Genomic DNA, 17,237 nt, shown 5'->3' with positions numbered 1-17,237 from the left:
TTAACGAATAAGATAATTAAACACTGTCGCAACCGGAATCGCGACGGGACGACGATCCAATAAAAAGATAGAATATTAATTTTGAAAAAGAGATTTTGGAGTCGCCACCATAGTTTATTCTGGAAAACCACGGAAAAACCATAAAATGATAAGGCATGGTCAAATTGAACCAGATTCTTGGTTCGGGAGTCGGTTACGTGTAGGGAAGGTATTAGCACCCTACAACGCCTGCCCTAAGGCAGTACCTTTAACTAAATGCGCGAATGTGGATGTGGTTTTCAAAGTGTTTAACTTTCCCTTAAAATAAAACTCAAAAGAAACAAACAATATTTTTTAGCTTTTTGGGCCCGACAAGGATTGACCTTGCTCCTACGTATTCTCATGCAGAATGAGAAATCAGGGTTCCGTAGTTCATTTAGAAACTATTTGAGAAACTTGTTTGAAAATTTGTTATGGATAATTTGGATTTTTGGGAAAGTGAGCCTGACAAGGACTGGCCTTGCTCCTACGTATCTCCACTTTTGATGGAGAATCAAGGATCACGTAGTTCTGGCAAGCAATATTGTTTGTTGTTTGAAATTGTTGATGTTTTTAGTTTTTGATGATTTTATGTTTTTTTTTGTATTTTTATGAAACAGGAAAGGTTTTTAGCACAAGGACGATGCGTGCGATCACACATGTGCCTAAACCTTAGAAACATATTTTTGGCATTTTTGAAGAAAAAAGAAAAGGTCTTTGGCACAAGGACGATGCGTGCGATCACACATGTGCCTAAACCTTTAAAACATATTTTTTAATTTTTGAAGAAAAGAGGAAGAAAAGGTTTTTAGCACAAGGACGATGCGTGCGATCACACATGTGCCTAAACCTTTGAAACATATTTTTTGGTATTTTGAAGAAAGAGAAAAGGTTTTTAACACAAGGACGATGCGTGCGATCACACATGTGCCTAAACCTTTAAAACATATTTTTTTTGTAATTTTAATTATTTATTTATTTTTGTCTCTTTTTTTTAATTTTTAAAATGCAACAAATAAATCAAATCCAATAAAAATAAAATACCAGATATATAGGAATGGGGGTTATCATACAAGGGGTTACATCAGTAAAAACTAATAACCAAACAAATAATAATAAAAATAAAGAAACAAAAGCCTAAAAATACAACAAAAGAAACAAATCAGGGATGTAGAGATAAAACCAAGAGTGACGTGCGGGGTAAAATTTAAGCTCTTTAATTTGGACCAAAACCCTTCTTTTCTGTCCTTGTCAGGAGTGTAAGGATAAAATTTGGGGGTGCTATTGACATAGAGTGTTCAGGCCCAACTCTTCTTCTTCTTCTTTTTTTTTTGGCCGAAACAGGCTAGGTTTTAAAACCCACACGAAATGGAGGTGTGAATGGAAAGCAAAGGGTGCAAGAAAAACATATTTTTTGTTTATGGGTTTGGATGGATCTGTCAAAGGGAATGGATGGGGGTGTGCGGATGAGAAAACAGGGTGTGGCAAGCAGAAAAGGCTATTATTGTTTGTATTTTATTATTATTTTTTTTATTTTATTTTATTTTTTAAAAAAAAAAAAAAAAAAAAGGGGAACCCGACCCAGCATGGGTTTTTTTAGAAGCACTACTTCATAAGTCTGAATCTGGTGCACGCCCATACCACAGTCTCTCTGATTCCACCTTGCTTCCACCGCCTCCTACTTCACGTTTATCCTCCCCACTGAACTAGTCATTAAGAGCCGCGGCCTAGGGCGTCGCCGACGATGCCGTTCGTCGTCACCGGAATTGGCCGCCGCGAGTCGTGGCTTGAAGCATCGCCGCTCACCGCCGGAATCGAGCCCCCGCGTCACTGCCTCTTCGGACCAGCCGCCATGCCGCGCCTCGATTCGGCTACCCAGGGAGGGGTTTCATCTCCGCCGCACCTGCACACGGGCCGCCGCCTCCGCTGAAGTATATTTGGTTTTCTGTTTGTTAGCGTGAACTGGTTTTGGAGGGTATGGTTTTGTTGAGTGAATGGTTGCAGGTGAGGGTGATGGTCGTGAGATGAGAGAGCCACCGTGTGCGTGTGAATGTGGGGGATGAGTGTTTGGCTGTGTTTGATGGGTGCTAGAGGTGAGGTTGGGCCGGGGTAAGTCTTGAACGAGTGTTGGAGATCTAGGGTGTTGGTGATGAAAATGATGAAGAAGATGGACGTTGGTGGTTGAGTCTGGTTTGATGAAGGGATAGGTTTCTAGTGAGTACTGTGTGGGGTGGAGATGAAAATCAGGGGTTAAGAGAGAGAGCTACCGAAGCTTGGGACTGGGGAGGATGGTGGGTTGGAGGCCGTGAGGTAAGGTGAAGATGATGATGTTGGCTGGGAGGTAAAAACAAAGAGGGAAGGGATATGTCCATCAACGGTGCTCCAGATGAATAAAGAGTAAGATGATGGGTTGTTTGGAGGTTTTGGTTCAGAGATGAATATGGAAAAGAGAGGGATGAAGACGAAGGTGATGGCCGTGAATATGGAGGATGGGTGTTTAGCCGTGAGGTGTTGGTGGTCGTGTTGGAGATGATGATACTGGAGGTCCTATAATGATGAAGATGATGGGTGTGGTCGTGTGATAGGGTTGGTAGTGGCCGTGGGTTATAGGTGAAGATGATGGGTGTGGTCGTGAATATGGAGGATGGATGTTTAGCCGTGAGGTGTTGGTGGTCGTGTTAGAGATGATGATGCTTGATGGAGGAAATCGGTTTCTCTAGAGGTTTCTGTTTGATGAGTGTATGGCTGCCTTTCAGTTCTCGCATGTTTCAACTATTATTACTTACACTTAGTGAATCTAGTGGATATTGAAATTACATTTTGGTGTGTGTTCTTGATCGACACGTGAAGTCACAGGTGAAGCAAACTAGTACGTACTGATCAAACATCTTTCATACATACGACATCATCTATTCATGCTCAACCTCATTCGTTCATATTTAAACAGAGGGCATGCGTTCACACAGAAAAAGCTGAGAGTTTAGATAAAGAACATACCCGCGCAGCTTTAAGACGTTTCTCCTCTTGGATTCTCCTTCTCCTCTCTTCTCGGAGAGATGTCTCTTGTTCCCTTTTGATTAGATTGTTGGATCCTATTTCATGCAGGTTTGAGGGGATAAACAAAAACGCCTGTGAAGTGATGGTAGGGAGGTACGGGTATAACAGGCGTTGGCCGTGAGGTGTGGTTGATTGGTTACGGGCTGGGAGCTGGAATGAAGTTGGTCCCGAGGTGGTGTAAGGATGAAGAAGTTAATGCGGAATGATGAGGGAAAGGACGATGGTGAGGTACACCGGGATGGTTCCTTTAGGGACAGAGAGAGGTCGAACTGGAAGTTTGAGCTGGATTTTGATGAGTGAAAAGGAAGCACTGGAAAATAGAAGGATTCTCTGAATCTGTGGAGTGATCAAAAGCCCAAAAAAGATGTTTTATTTTTCCTTTTCCTCTGCTGCTTGCTTTCTTTTATAGCCAAATCTCAGAACCCGTGAGCCTCCCAATCTGTTCAGAATTCCTCCCGTGATCCTCTTTTCTTTGCATGCTGAGCTACAGTTTTTGGCCGTGAGAAAATAGGGTGAGGGCCCCTCAATCTTGTCTTCTTCTTCATACTGTGGACACCCTGTGCGTGTGGTTGCTTCCTCCTCTGTGCATGCTGGATGGTGATGTTGGAGATGGGAACCCTTGATGGAAATCTTAGACCAATATTAAATGTAGCCACCAACTTTATGGACGCTCGGTCAATAACGCAAACAAACGACCGTTCACGAAAATGAACGAACGCCCATACCGAACGTTCGTAAGGTAAAACAACCGATACAAGCCGAACGCAAACAGTAGAAAAGAACGAATGATAAGCGGGTCGCACCGCACACAAAAGTTGAGCATAAAAGAAATGCAGTATAACTAGGAAGTGACTCCTAGTTCGTCTCTCAAGGACCAATTTTGGTGGTTCAGTCTCAGATTTATCACGAAGTGGGGGGGGGGGGGGGTTGTGAATGTTTTGATGCAGAAAATTAAATAAATGTAGTGAAAATAAAGTTGATGAAAATGTAAATCAAGCGGTGCAGTAAAAGTAAAACTGAAAAACGTAAATCACAGAAATAGTAAAATTCAGAAAACGGTAAATTCAGAAAATGGTAATTTGCAAAAACCAATAAACTTTTGACAGAATGTAAAATGCACAATTGGAAATAAGGCATGAACTGAGATGAAATTGAATTGAGCAGAAACTTGCAGTAAATTAGAAAATGGCAGTGATTTGATCAAAGCTTTAAACGTGCAGATGAAATTTTAAACACAAGGTAATTCGCAAATGAAAATAAAGATTTAACAACATTCAACTGAAAAATACACTGGAAATTAAGATTCAACTGCTGGAAAACAAACCCCAAAACCTCCCCAAGGGGGAGGGGGAAAAATCAAAGCCAAGCACAAAACGTAAATTGCTTCCTAAATCCTACTCCTAAAATCTACTCAGTTTTTCCTCTGGATGCTTCCTTCATTTATAGCCAAATTCTCTGAACAATAGTCTCCTCCCGTGAGCATCTCCCAATTTGTTCCCGTGAGAAAATAGGATGAGGGTCTCCATGTTTGTCTTTTTGCTTAGGCTTTCAGAAATTCCTTTCAACCTTGTGACCCACTCCAAACTCCTGTAGCTTCTTTTGATGTGCAAGCAGAACCGTGATCTTCTCCATTCAACGTGTGCTTCTAGATGTGGCTGGACGTGATGCTCCTGCATGTGCTTCCATTCTAAGATCATTGCTTCTCCTTCAATTACGTTGCAGCTGTTACAGCATGTCCCAGCTCCCTTTTCTTCTCTTCTTCGTGTTGCACACCATTCTTCTCCTCCATGGCTGCTGTCCGTGGCTGCTCCCATTCTTTCTGGATGGGCGTGATTGTAAGCTATTACCATGCCTTTCACCAAACCGTAACCTCCATCTCTTCTCCCAGCTGCCTTCCAACGTTTCTAGAAACAGCCGTGACATCCTCTTCTAATTCCAGCAGCCACCGTGTGCTACTGCAAGAAGGTGAAGTGGTCTTCTCGGTGATGGCTGCTCCAAAGCTGGACGCTTCTGCTTCCCGTGTGAGCTGTTGTACCCAGAAGAATCGGATGAGTTTCTGCTCTTCATGGTGGCTCCCACTCCAAGCTTCTGGATGCATGGATCATCTTCAACGTTGGATGTGTGTTGTCTTCTGGATGCAGCAATCTGTTGGGCTGTGCCGAAACTGGAAAGGAGCTGCTGGATGCTTGAAGTGTTGATGTTGGATCATACCTTGCTGCATTGCTTCTTCACTCAAAACCGTAACAACATGATACCCCTCCAAGAAGTGAATGAATCCTCTTTTTCCTCCAGCCAAACTGTGCCACCTTATGTCTCTTTCCAGCCGTGATAAACTCTTCACCTTTGGCTTGCTGGACCATGGAAGTGTAGCTTCTCTTTGCTGGATCAGCTGCTTCTTGCAAGGTGCTGGACCGTCTTCAACCAAGCTGGATGTGTTCTCTACTGCCATCATTAGTGGAGACAGCTGGACTGCTTTCTTCTTGTTTCCAACCAACACCGTGCTCCTCCTCTCCCTTCAACGTGTGCATCTTCCTGCCACGGCACTGCTGCTGGAACGAACTCTCTTCTACTGGAATCAACCAAGTGTTTCTCTTCTCATTGAAAATCTAGAACCAAAACTTGTGTGGATTGGAAGAGATGAGAGTTAAAATAATTCTGCAATCCAAGCTTCTAAAAAAAACGTAATCTTTCATAAGTGGTGGCTTCCATTATTATTCCAAGTTCTTTGGATGTTTGCCAACATATGGGGCCGTGTGTTCATGCTAAACCAAAAAGAAAGAGCAAAACCAATCCATCCACGGTGATTGCAAAAACCGTGAGCCATTTCAATGTGGTGGTCCCCTTTCTTCTTAATTTCTTCTACTTTTTTGAATAAAAGATTCCTTTGGCTTGGTGTACTTGTCGTGTTGATTTCCAATGTGCCCACTTCTTTCTTGTTAATTGTTGGATGGCAAACAATGTGGTCCCCTTCATTTCCATCCATCTTCATATGCGTACACACTTCATTCTCTAAGCCAAAAAGAATTCTCCAAAGGTGGCTCCCACTTCCCATGTGCTTTACAAGGAAGAAGATTTATGTGGATGGTTTGGTATGGTCGTGGCATTCACTTTGAGAATGTGGCAGCACACTTGTTATTTTCCAACTAAAAGCCGTGAGCTTACTTGCAAGTGGTCCCTTCCACTAATTCCAAATAATTTCCCATTGCAAAATTCTTTATTTGGAAATAAGGAGTTGCCGCGGCCTTCATAGGTGGTATGGCCGTGACTTAAGTGTGGCCCCTTCAATTTGTGTTTCCAAAATGAATGTCTCGTGTGGTGTGTGGAAGTTCCAAATCAAGTTTTCCAATTCAACACACAAAATCAATTAATGTAGTGAAGCTTCAGTAGATAACAGAGTGTGCTAATCAATATTTTTCCAAATGTCCTAAAATATTTACAAAATTTTCCCTGCACTCAATAATGTAAATAATTAGTCTCAAATAATTCAAATTAAGTGAAATAAGAATTTTTGATCAAATTAAGCACAATCAATAAAAACGGGAAAATACTGGACAATTAAGCACAATTCCCTGATTAATTTTAGCACAATAAACTAAGTGAAGTGAAGAAAATAATGATTCATCAAAATAGACCACACTTAGTGTTTTGCACTCCTGGGCAAAATTAAGACTCAGATTAATTTTGAATTTGATTGGGTTCGACCATTGCCATGCAGAGGGTCATTTTGAAAAAATTAAAAATATGTACTGACCATTGCCATGCAGAGGGTCATTTGAAAAAGTGAAATTTGACTTGATCATTGCCACGCAGAGGGTCATTTGAAAAAGTAAAATCTGACTTGACCATTGCCATGCAGAGGGTCGTTTGAAAAAGTAAAAATGGGCTCGACCATTGTCTTACAGAGGGCCGAGATACCAATGGCAAAAAGCAAAATTGGGCTCGACCATTGTCTTACAGAGGGCCGAGATACCAATGACAGAAAGCAAAATTGGGCTCGACCATTGTCTTACAGAGGGCCGAGATACCAATGACAGAAAGCAAAATTGGGCACGACCATTGTCTTACAGAGGGCCGAGATACCAATGGCAGAAAGTAAAAATTGGGCTCGACCATTGTCTTACAGAGGGCCGAGATACCAATGACAAAAAGCAAAATTGGGCTCGACCATTGTCTTACAGAGGGCCGAGATACCAATGACAAAAAGCAAAATTGGGCTCGACCATTGTCTTACAGAGGGTCGAGATACCAATGGCAGAAAGTAAAAATTGGGCTCGACCATTGTCTTACAGAGGGCCGAGATACCAATGACAAAAAGCAAAATTGGGCTCGACCATTGTCTTACAGAGGGCCGAGATACCAATGGCAAAAAGTAAAATTGGTTGATTGTTTTGAAAATTGAAATTTTTGAATTTGTTGAAATTTTGAGAACCTTTTTGATTTTGATTTTGATTTTGAAATTAAGAAACAAGGTGTTGCGTTTTTGTACAAGTATATGGAATCTTGATATGCAAGAGAAACTTGGTTGAGGTAAATTTTGAAATTTGGAGAAGAAAAGTTTGATGCATGTTGATTTTTTTGTCTTTTTGAAGGAAGAAAATTTGATGAATATACATGGAGGCAAATTCAAAGTTGATGAAAATATGTACATGATGTATTGGAAGATTATGAATCTATGACACATCTTTTCCGAGAGTCAATTTGTTTCCTTTGAAATCATCCAATTTATGACGATCTAGACTTCCAATTTCTTTTCAATGGACGTCCAAATTCTAAAGTCAACTGTGCAAAATGAAGCTTGTGTGCTACGCATTTCTTGACGAGATACTAGTGTGTACATGCTTGATATCAGGGGTTGGAAAAATATGTGGAGGATGATTGGAAGGATTTGGAGAGTACCGGGACGGCTACTTGAGCCTCTTACTCCTTAAAACGGCTACAAAGGCCAATGTGAGGTAGTAGATACCCAGAAGTTGCTATGGAACATGGTAGAAGTATTGGTATGGACACATGTATCTGAAATGAGAGGGAATAAGTCAGGAATCAGGGAGTGAGAATATCATGTGTGATTTGCAAATTGCTCCAATTTTGGTGGTTTTAGACTTTTGAAGTTCGGGGCGAACCAAGATCATGCAAGGCCCAACAAGGGATGCCCCAGTCTTTATATGAGCTTTGAATATTCAGATGAAAAAAAAATTGAAATTCAACAAAGTTGCTCAATACTTTGAATGGGCCGAAGCATATGAAAGACACGCCTTGGTTTTGGGTATGAGTCAATTAAGCGAGGTTCAAAAAGAAGTTTCCCCCCACTCTGGGTTTACGAATGATAAGATGGACTCAAAATCATACAAAGCCCTAAAGTGTCTGCCCCTGTTTTGAGGGTGGATCCATGAGTTTCAGTGCAGACAAATCTGAGAGGCCCAACAAGGGATGCCTCGGTCTTGGTACGAACTTTGAATATACAGATGAAACAAATGTGAGACTAACAAAGTTGACCATATCTTGGAAGGGCCAAAACACATGAAATAAAGTTGCCCAAAATTGTCCCCTAGTTTGAGAATTGGGGGAAGAGTTTGAATGGGATTTGAATGTGTTCATGAATTTGTGATGAATATGGAAAGGATTGGCTTGAAAATATTGCCCCAATTGGCTTGATTTTCCTTTGTATAACCTTGATTAACAGGGAGTTCCCTTCTTCCGAGGACATTTTTCTTTTTTTCATCATTTTTTTAATTGCATTGTTAGTCATTTTGTCTTGCCTCAAAATTAAGCTTTATGAAAATTTAAGCAACCATTATTCAATCTGTGTGGACTTTTATTGGGCTTGTAATGTGGCTTGGGCTAAAGGGTATTGAAGGAAAGGATATAAAGGCCCAAATAAATGTTTGTGGGTATTTTTGAAAAACAGGAGTTACCATCTACACTTGTATCAACTATTTGTCAAATCTGTTTTGACTTCCCTTGCTAATTTGCAAACTTCACTCTTTGTTTGTCATCACTTTGTGACTCTTTTCAATTTTTGCTTTGCTTTTGCTGAATTCTCTTCATTTGATCACTAAGTGTGTTCTTCTTGCAATTTGAGTCGACTTCTACTGTGATGGTAACTCTTGTTTGGGTAAAATTTTGAAAAGAAAATTTCTTATTGGCTCAAATTTGGTATCAAAGGATATATTTTTGTTTATTTTTTTTTTGGATGGAGAAAAATGGCCACACATCATTTCAAATTTTGGTTGTTTTATTTTCAAAAGATTAATTAAGAGACAAAGACTAAATGATCTCAACAGAGTCATTTTTCATTCTTTTTTCATTTTTTTCATTTTTTTTTACGGATTCCAGGATCTCCCAAATGAAAGCAGTGGAGGTAACGGAAAATCTGCTCCGGAGTAAAACTTGGTGTTTATTATTTGGGCTCAAGAACATGATTGGGCCAATCTCTTGGTATAGTGAGGGCTAAAGGATGATGTTTTCAAGCGATGCACACACAAATATCTCTTAAGAATATGTGATTTGATCATTTGATTCCACGAGATTATGACATCCATTATACTTATTTTTTTTTAAATCTCATAAAATGGATGATTTGCATCGAAAATAATTGACTCAACTTTTGCGTATTTTTTTGGTTTTATGCATGAAGAAAAGTAATATGAAATGAAAATGATGATACTAGTTGAAAAACAGATTTTTTGTTGCTTTAGCGAAAATTAGGTCTGGTGGCCAGTATGAAAACTGGGCTTGGGGGCCAGTGTGAAAACTGGTCTTGGTGAGCAATGCAAAAATGATATGAGAAAATTTGATTTAGAGAGAGAAAAAAACGTTTGGAAAATAAAAATGTTTTTTTTTGTTTTATTCATTTACATAATGTAAAAAAACATTAAACATATTAGAAAAAAGTTGTTGTGTTTTCTATCTTTTAGAAATAGAAATTAATTTGAAATATGCATGTAATGGGCCGAGTTGGGCCAAAAAAACGTTTGAAAACCTGAGGAGAAGTAACAAAAGGAAGTTGGACTTACCAGGCCCATTGACCCAATGGATCAGATGACCTGAGCCGTGTGAATTTGACACAAGAAGATGACCAAGAAAACATTTTTTTTTTGCATTTTTCAAAGTTTATGGAACAAGCTAAAAGAAATTCATTTTTTATTTTTTTGGTTACGAGAGGATCTCACAAGATTGAACTAGAGAAAATTTTGCAACACCACCACACTCAATGGGCCCAACACTATTCTTCTTACAACCATGACAAAATCTTCAGACAAGAGTCTGAATCCCTTTATTTATTTTTTTTTTTGCATATAAATACTTGTTCACACAAATGAAAAGGGAAATTATGAATTGAAAACACAAAATCTCCATAAACATGTATTTTTTATTTTTCAGAAATTCAGATGGGTGGTTCAAGAGAAACCACATATGACAAAGGGGCCTAATGGGCTCAAAAACTGTTCATCTTTCATTCTCAGATTTTTTTGTTACAAATGCAAAGAAAATTACACAAGCCAATTTGAACAAATGTACAAAACATCATTCAACAGCAAAAATGTGAAAACAAAATATTTTTGACATATTTTCAAAAGAAGTATACTCGAGAGGAAACCACGAAGGCCATTGGGCCTAATGGGCTCGAGCACTGTTCCTTTTTCAATATTTTTGTTCTTAGATTTATTCAAAATGTAGAAAAAGGAATAAAAACAAACAAAATGGTGTGATGTGAAATTACTAACATGCCAAAACAATCCTTCACTCAAATTTATATTTAAGAAAGAATTGGGTTCAAAGAAGGCTAACATGGTGATGAGGCCCAATGAACCTGAAAAATGTCCTTTATCAAGCAAATGAAAAACAATTTTGAACACTTCAAATTTTACAACACTCCAATTATTAATTTTTGAAAATTTTCCATTTATCATATTTTTGATTTTTTTTTTGTTTTATTATTTTTTTTTTGGTGAAATCGCATCATCCAAGAAGTCTTGAATTGGGCCGGATCGACCCAACAAAACCCTACCCGTTTTCAGATTTTCAAATTTTTTTTTTTAACTCAGAAAGATCAGACCGACACCAGACGGTGGCAACAACCGGAACTGTAGCCACAGTGGATTTGCTCGGCTATAAAACGGGTACCCCTTCGGCGTCTGAGCGGCATTTTCCCGATCTCGCTCTCTCTCTATCCTTCTCTTTTCTCCCTCTTCTCTCTCTTCCTTGAGCGTCTGGATTTCTGCGAGGAGCCTCTGCCCCCGTGTGCTTTCGGAGGCGTCCCTGTGCTGCGACGAGCTTCTGTAAGCCCTTCCACTTCCAGGTAAGTCTTCTGAGCTCTTCGATCTTCTTTCTTTCCTTTAAGTTTTTGTTTTTCTTCCTTCCATCCTTCCTTCTCTACTTTTCTGTTTTTTTCGATCTTTCCTTCTCTGTTTTTTTCGTTTTTCTTTTCCTTTACGATTTCTGGTTTATTTTATACTCTCTAGCTTTCCGCATCTGCCTTCCTTTCTTGTTCCCTTTTCTGTTTTTTCTTTTCTGCTTTCCTTTCCTGCAAGCTCTTTATTTTCTTGTGCTTTCCGCTTTGTCTGCTTTTATTTCCGTCTTGCTCTTCTTTGCTTTTCTTTCTGAGTCTTCTTTCTTCCTCTTTTTTTTTAATTAAAAACTTAAAACACTTAAAAACAAAACTGTCTTAAACTTAAGGGGTATATAGGCTGGAAACCAGACGTTTATCTCCCTTCGATTGAAGGTATGGCAGAGACAATCGGGTAGAACAACGCCACGTACCCCATAAAAACAGAAAACTTAAAAAGAGAATTTTAATTGTATGAACCGGACATGGACAAATGGACAAGGACAAAAGGACATAGATCCGTTTAGGACCCTCTTGCAAGGACCGCGAAACAGATCCGAGACCAGACACTGAAATAACAAAGACCGACCGGACAAGATAAACTTAAAAGGGAACAAAAACACATAAAGAAAACACTGAAAAAACCTTTGTTTTATGCTTCTGTTATGTTTTTGTTCTTTTTATTTTTTATTATTTATTTTTTTTTTAGAAAACTTAGAGAGGAAAGATGAGCGAGATGGAGATGGAGAGGTACACCGGTCAGCGGTGGCGACCTACTGACGATCAGGTCAGAATGATGACCAATATTTACAATTACGGGGTCACACATCCCAGCAGAGCGCAAGTCGTCGAGATTGCGTCTCGACTAAGGGTTTTCGCAGATGTCAGCGAATACAATGTGCACTGCTGGTTTAACAACCACGGCAATCGGGTCAGGCGCTGGCAAGCGGAGATAGACCCCACTGGCACTCAGTTTTCACAACTGCCGCTATACATGTATGGTAAGCATCCTGATCACCTCCACCCCTTTTTTTTTTAAATTTCCCTCATCATCTTATTATTGACAAATTTTTTTGTTTTTTTTTATATTTTTTTATTTTTTTGTTTTATTATTATTTTTTTTGGAAAGAATACGACTGGGTGATCATGAGGGCGCCGAGGCTGCTGGACTTGTTCCCCGTTCCGATCATCATCGACGACGATAGGGACACGCGACAAATCGCTCCACCCATGCTTCTCACATTCCGGACTAGAGCTCCCTCGACGGAGCTCTCCCTCCGACCACCGCAACCAGCTCGGAAATTTTTTCGCTGAATGCTTTTTTTATTTTTATTTTCAAGGCCTGTAACTTAACGATCACCAGTGATCGAACCCCGAACATTGTTTATTTGCTTTTGTTTATTTTCTGCTCTTTTTTTCTGTTTTTTATTTGAATTTGTGACCTTGCACTTCTTTGTTATATCTGCTTTTTTTTTCCTTTTTTTTATTTTTTTTTATGCATTTTTATTTTATTTATCAAATGTTAAGATCGTATGAGTATTCAGAATGATGTCTTTGTTCAAAAACATCTCTCCGACCTTATTGTGAATCTTGCCCAAATGATGAAATAAAATTAGATTTTTATGGTTTTTCTTTGATTTCAGTCTAAACAAAATTTCTAATCTAAACGAAAAAATGGAAAACCGGGTTCATCAGAAAACAAATTACTTACGGAAAAATGACTTCGAATGAAATGAGAGCCGAAGCGAACGCCATGAGCATGAAGAACACAATTTTGAAAACATTATGCATATGAGACAATGAAATGGGAAGAGAAGAACAAAGAACTCGTAAAACAAAATGAACAGTTTGAAATTTTGATGATCCCCTTTTTTTTTGAATTGTATTATTTTATATATTTTTTACTTGTTTTCTTCCACGACATCCTTGAGGAGCGAGTTTGTGCTCAATGGAATATACCCGTGATGCTTTAGTCATTGTCATTTCCCTTTATTTTACTTTTAAAACTCAGTGTGATATGAATCGTGTCGAAGAGCAAAAGATGAAAAAGTCGGATAATTTTATTGAAAGAAGTAACACAGAATACAACAAAATTTTCACAAAACAGTGTTAATATCGCTTAGTAGCATCCCCTATCTCAGAATCATCATGCGTAAAACTTTTTTACCGCATCCGAATTAACTGGCAAAGGTAACTCCTCTCCGTCCATCCTTGTGAGGATTAGTGCCCCTCCAGAGAATGCCTTCTTTACCACGAATGGCCCTTCATAATTTGGGGTCCATTTGCCTCTTAGATCCCTTTGTATGGGCAATATCTTCTTTAACACCAGCTCGCCTTCATGGAATTCCCTTGGATGTACTTTTTTGTCGAAAGCCTTTTTCATTCTTCTTTGATACAATTGCCCGTGGCACACCGCTGTCAGTCTCTTCTCTTCGATGAGATTGAGTTGGTCAAACCGAGCTTGAACCCACTCAGCTTCCTCCAATTGGGTTTCCAATAAAATTCGTAGAGATGGGATTTCCACCTCAAATGGAAGCACTGCTTCCATCCCATACACCAGCGAGAAAGGTGTTGCACCAGTGGACGTTCGTACTGAAGTACGATATCCATGTAAAGCAAAGGGAAGCATTTCATGCCAATCCTTGTAGGTGACCACCATCTTTTGCACGATCTTCTTGATATTCTTATTAGCAGCTTCTACTGCCCCATTCATTTTTGGACGGTAAGGAGAAGAATTAAGATGATGAATTTTGAACTCCTCGCATAATTCTGCCATCATCCGGTTGTTCAGGTTGGTAGCGTTATCAGTGATGATCTTGTTAGGCAGCCCATATCTGCAGATCAATTCCCTTTTTATGAATCTGGTCACCACCTTTCTAGTCACGTTGGCATAAGAAACGGCTTCGACCCACTTGGTAAAGTAATCGATTGCGACCAGTATGAAACGGTGTCCATTTGACGCTTTTGGCTCTATAGCTCCAATAACATCTATCCCCCACATTGAAAACGGCCATGGTGCAGACAACACATTCAAAGTCGTGGGCGATACATTGATATTGTCTGCATGCATCTGACATTTCTCGCACCTCCTTACATGTGTACAACAATCATTTTCCATGGTTAACCAGAAGTAACCAGCTCTCAGGATCTTCCTAGCCATTGAGTGCCCATTCATGTGGGTGCCGAATGTACCTTCGTGTACTTCTTTCAATATCAATTTGGCCTCTTTTGTATCTACACATCTGAGGAGAATCATGTCATGATTTCTCTTGTATAAAATGTCCCCACTTAAAATAAAACTACCAGCCAACCTTCGTAACGACCTTTTATCGTTTTCAGATGCTTTTTCAGGATATTCTTGGGTCTTAAGATAGTGCTTGATATCGAAGTACCAAGGTTTACCATCCACCTCCTCCTTGATGAACTGGCAATATGCTGGCTCCGCATGGCTCTTCATTTCAATCACTGGTAATTCTGTATTCGGGTCAACCTCAAACATGGATGACAAAGTAGCCAACGCGTCTGCTAACTGGTTATCTTCCCGTGGTATGTGGTTAAATGTGATGAAGTCGAAGCACTCCATTAATCCTTTGATGTATGCCTGGTAGGGGATTAATTTTGAGTCTCTTGTTTCCCACTCTCCCTTCAACTGGTTGATGACTAAAGCTGAATCTCCATATACTTCCAGAATTTTCACTTTGAACTCTATTGCCGCCCGAATACCCATAGCGCAGGCCTCATATTCTGCAATGTTATTCGTGCAATCAAAACACAGCCTTGATGTCATGGGCATATACTGCTGCTTTGGAGAGATTAATACTGCCCCTATGCCATGCCCCATCATATTCGACGCTCCATCAAATAGTAATATCCATGTTTCTTCGTCTCGGTTTTTCCCGCCTTCTTCGAATAGAGTCATGATACCCTCATCAGGAAACTCGGGTTGCATTGGCTGATAATCACTGATGGGTTGATGCGCCAGGTATTCTGCTACTGCACTACCTTTGACGGATTTCTGAGTGACGTATACGATGTCATACTCTGACAATAGCACCTGCCACCGAGCTATCCTTCCAGTGAGAGCGGGCTTTTCAAAAATAAACTTGATAGGATCCATCTTGGATATCAACAACGTAGAGTGACTCAACATGTATTGCCTTAGGCGATGAGCGGCCCATGCCAATGCACAACAAGTTCGCTCTAACGATGAATATCGTTGTTCGCAGTCTGTGAATTTCTTGCTCAAGTAATATATCGCATGCTCCCTTTTTCCAGCTTCATCATATTGACCCAATACACAACCCATTGACCTTTCCAATACAGTTAAGTACAAAATGAGTGGTCTTCCTGGCTCGGGCGGACGCAATACAGGTGGGTCTTGCAGGTATTGTTTGATTTTTTCAAAAGCGGCTTGACAATCCTCGTTCCAAACCATAACCTGATTCTTTCGTAGCAACTTGAACATTGGTTCGCAGGTAGCGGTTAATTGGGAGATGAATCTAGCAATGTAGTTCAATCTACCCAGAAAACCGCGAACCTCCTTCTCTGTGCTAGGCGCAGGCATTTCTGATATCGCTTGCACTTTGTCAGGATCCACTTCTATCCCCTTTTTGCTAACCATGAAGCCCAACAACTTCCCGGATTTCACTCCAAATGTGCATTTGGCAGGGTTTAACCTGAGTTTATACTTTCTCAATCTCTCAAATAATTTCTTCAAGTTGAGGACATGTTCTTCTTCTGATTCAGACTTTGCAATCATATCATCCACATAAACCTCGATCTCCTTGTGCATCATATCATGAAAAAGTGTCACCATCGCCCTTTGATATGTTGCCCCGGCATTCTTGAGCCCAAAAGACATTACCTTATAACAAAAGGTCCCCCACAACGTGATGAAGGTCGTCTTTTCCATGTCCTCAGGCGCCATCTTAATCTGATTATACCCCGAGAAACCATCCATGAACGAAAATAGTGAGTACTTGGCTGTATTGTCAACTAAAGCGTCGATGTGTGGTAACGGGAAGTTATCCTTCGGACTTGCACGATTCAAATCACGATAGTCGACACACATTCGAACCTTCCCATCTTTCTTAGGCACTGGTACAATATTTGCCACCCATTGTGGGTATTTAGCCACAGCCAGAAATCCTGCGTCGAATTGCTTCTGTACCTCTTTGATGAGTCGATATTTTATTCACTTCACTTAGCTTATTGTGCTAAAATTAATGAGGGAATTGTGCTTGAATGTATAGTATTATCCTGTTTTTCCTAATTGTGCTAAAATTGATTGGAAATTCTTATTTTAACTAATTTGAATTATCTGAGCTTATTATTTTGCATTATTAATTACGGGAAATTTTTGGATAACTTTTTGGGACATTTGAAGGTTAAATGAAAAATAACAATTGAGCCAATTTCATCTTAACCATTTCAATTTTCGCTGGTTGCTGTTTGAATTTTGTGTCAACTTGTAATTCTTCGTTCGAGTCCAATTCTTATCCGTTTTCCATGCAATTTTTTTTCATAGTTTTGTATGGATGTCTATTTTCACGTATAGTTTTTCTTTTGTTTAAATTCGTTTTGTGCTGTTCCCAGTATTTATTTTACTCTCCTATGTCAGTCCAGTGTTTACTGTTTGAGTGATTTCTAATCTCTTTACATTGTTTGATTGTTGTTTGGTATTTGTGATGGCTGGAATATCACGGTATTGGCTTAAATATGCATCTCAAAGTTGAAATAAATTGGAAACCAAGCACATAAGCACACAAGTTTTACGTGAATATTGCTGCAGCAAAACAAGTTACATGCATGATGAGAGCAATCTTCAAAGTTTGGT

General features: G+C 39.6%; 1 protein-coding gene across 1 annotated transcript; it reads right to left on the bottom strand.

Annotated features, from left to right (window-relative positions):
• Positions 1-13,547: 13,547 nt before the first annotated feature.
• On the bottom strand, positions 13,548-16,472 carry LOC108324440 (uncharacterized). The gene has a single exon (XM_017557389.2). It carries the CDS (start codon positions 16,470-16,472, stop codon positions 13,548-13,550), a length of 2,925 nt encoding a protein of 974 aa, XP_017412878.2.
• Between the last annotated feature and the right edge of the window lie 765 nt (positions 16,473-17,237).

This window comes from Vigna angularis, chromosome 3 (genome assembly GCF_016808095.1).
Source record: "Vigna angularis cultivar LongXiaoDou No.4 chromosome 3, ASM1680809v1, whole genome shotgun sequence".
Taxonomy (NCBI): Eukaryota; Viridiplantae; Streptophyta; class Magnoliopsida; order Fabales; family Fabaceae; genus Vigna; species Vigna angularis.
Note: the sequence above shows the minus strand (reverse complement) of the source record. Positions and strands in the feature narration are given on the sequence as shown.

Coding starts and splice junctions, on each gene's coding strand:
- LOC108324440 (XM_017557389.2), bottom strand. CDS start 16,472: ATGTGTGTCGACTATCGTGATTTGAATCGTGCAAGTCCGAAGGATAAC.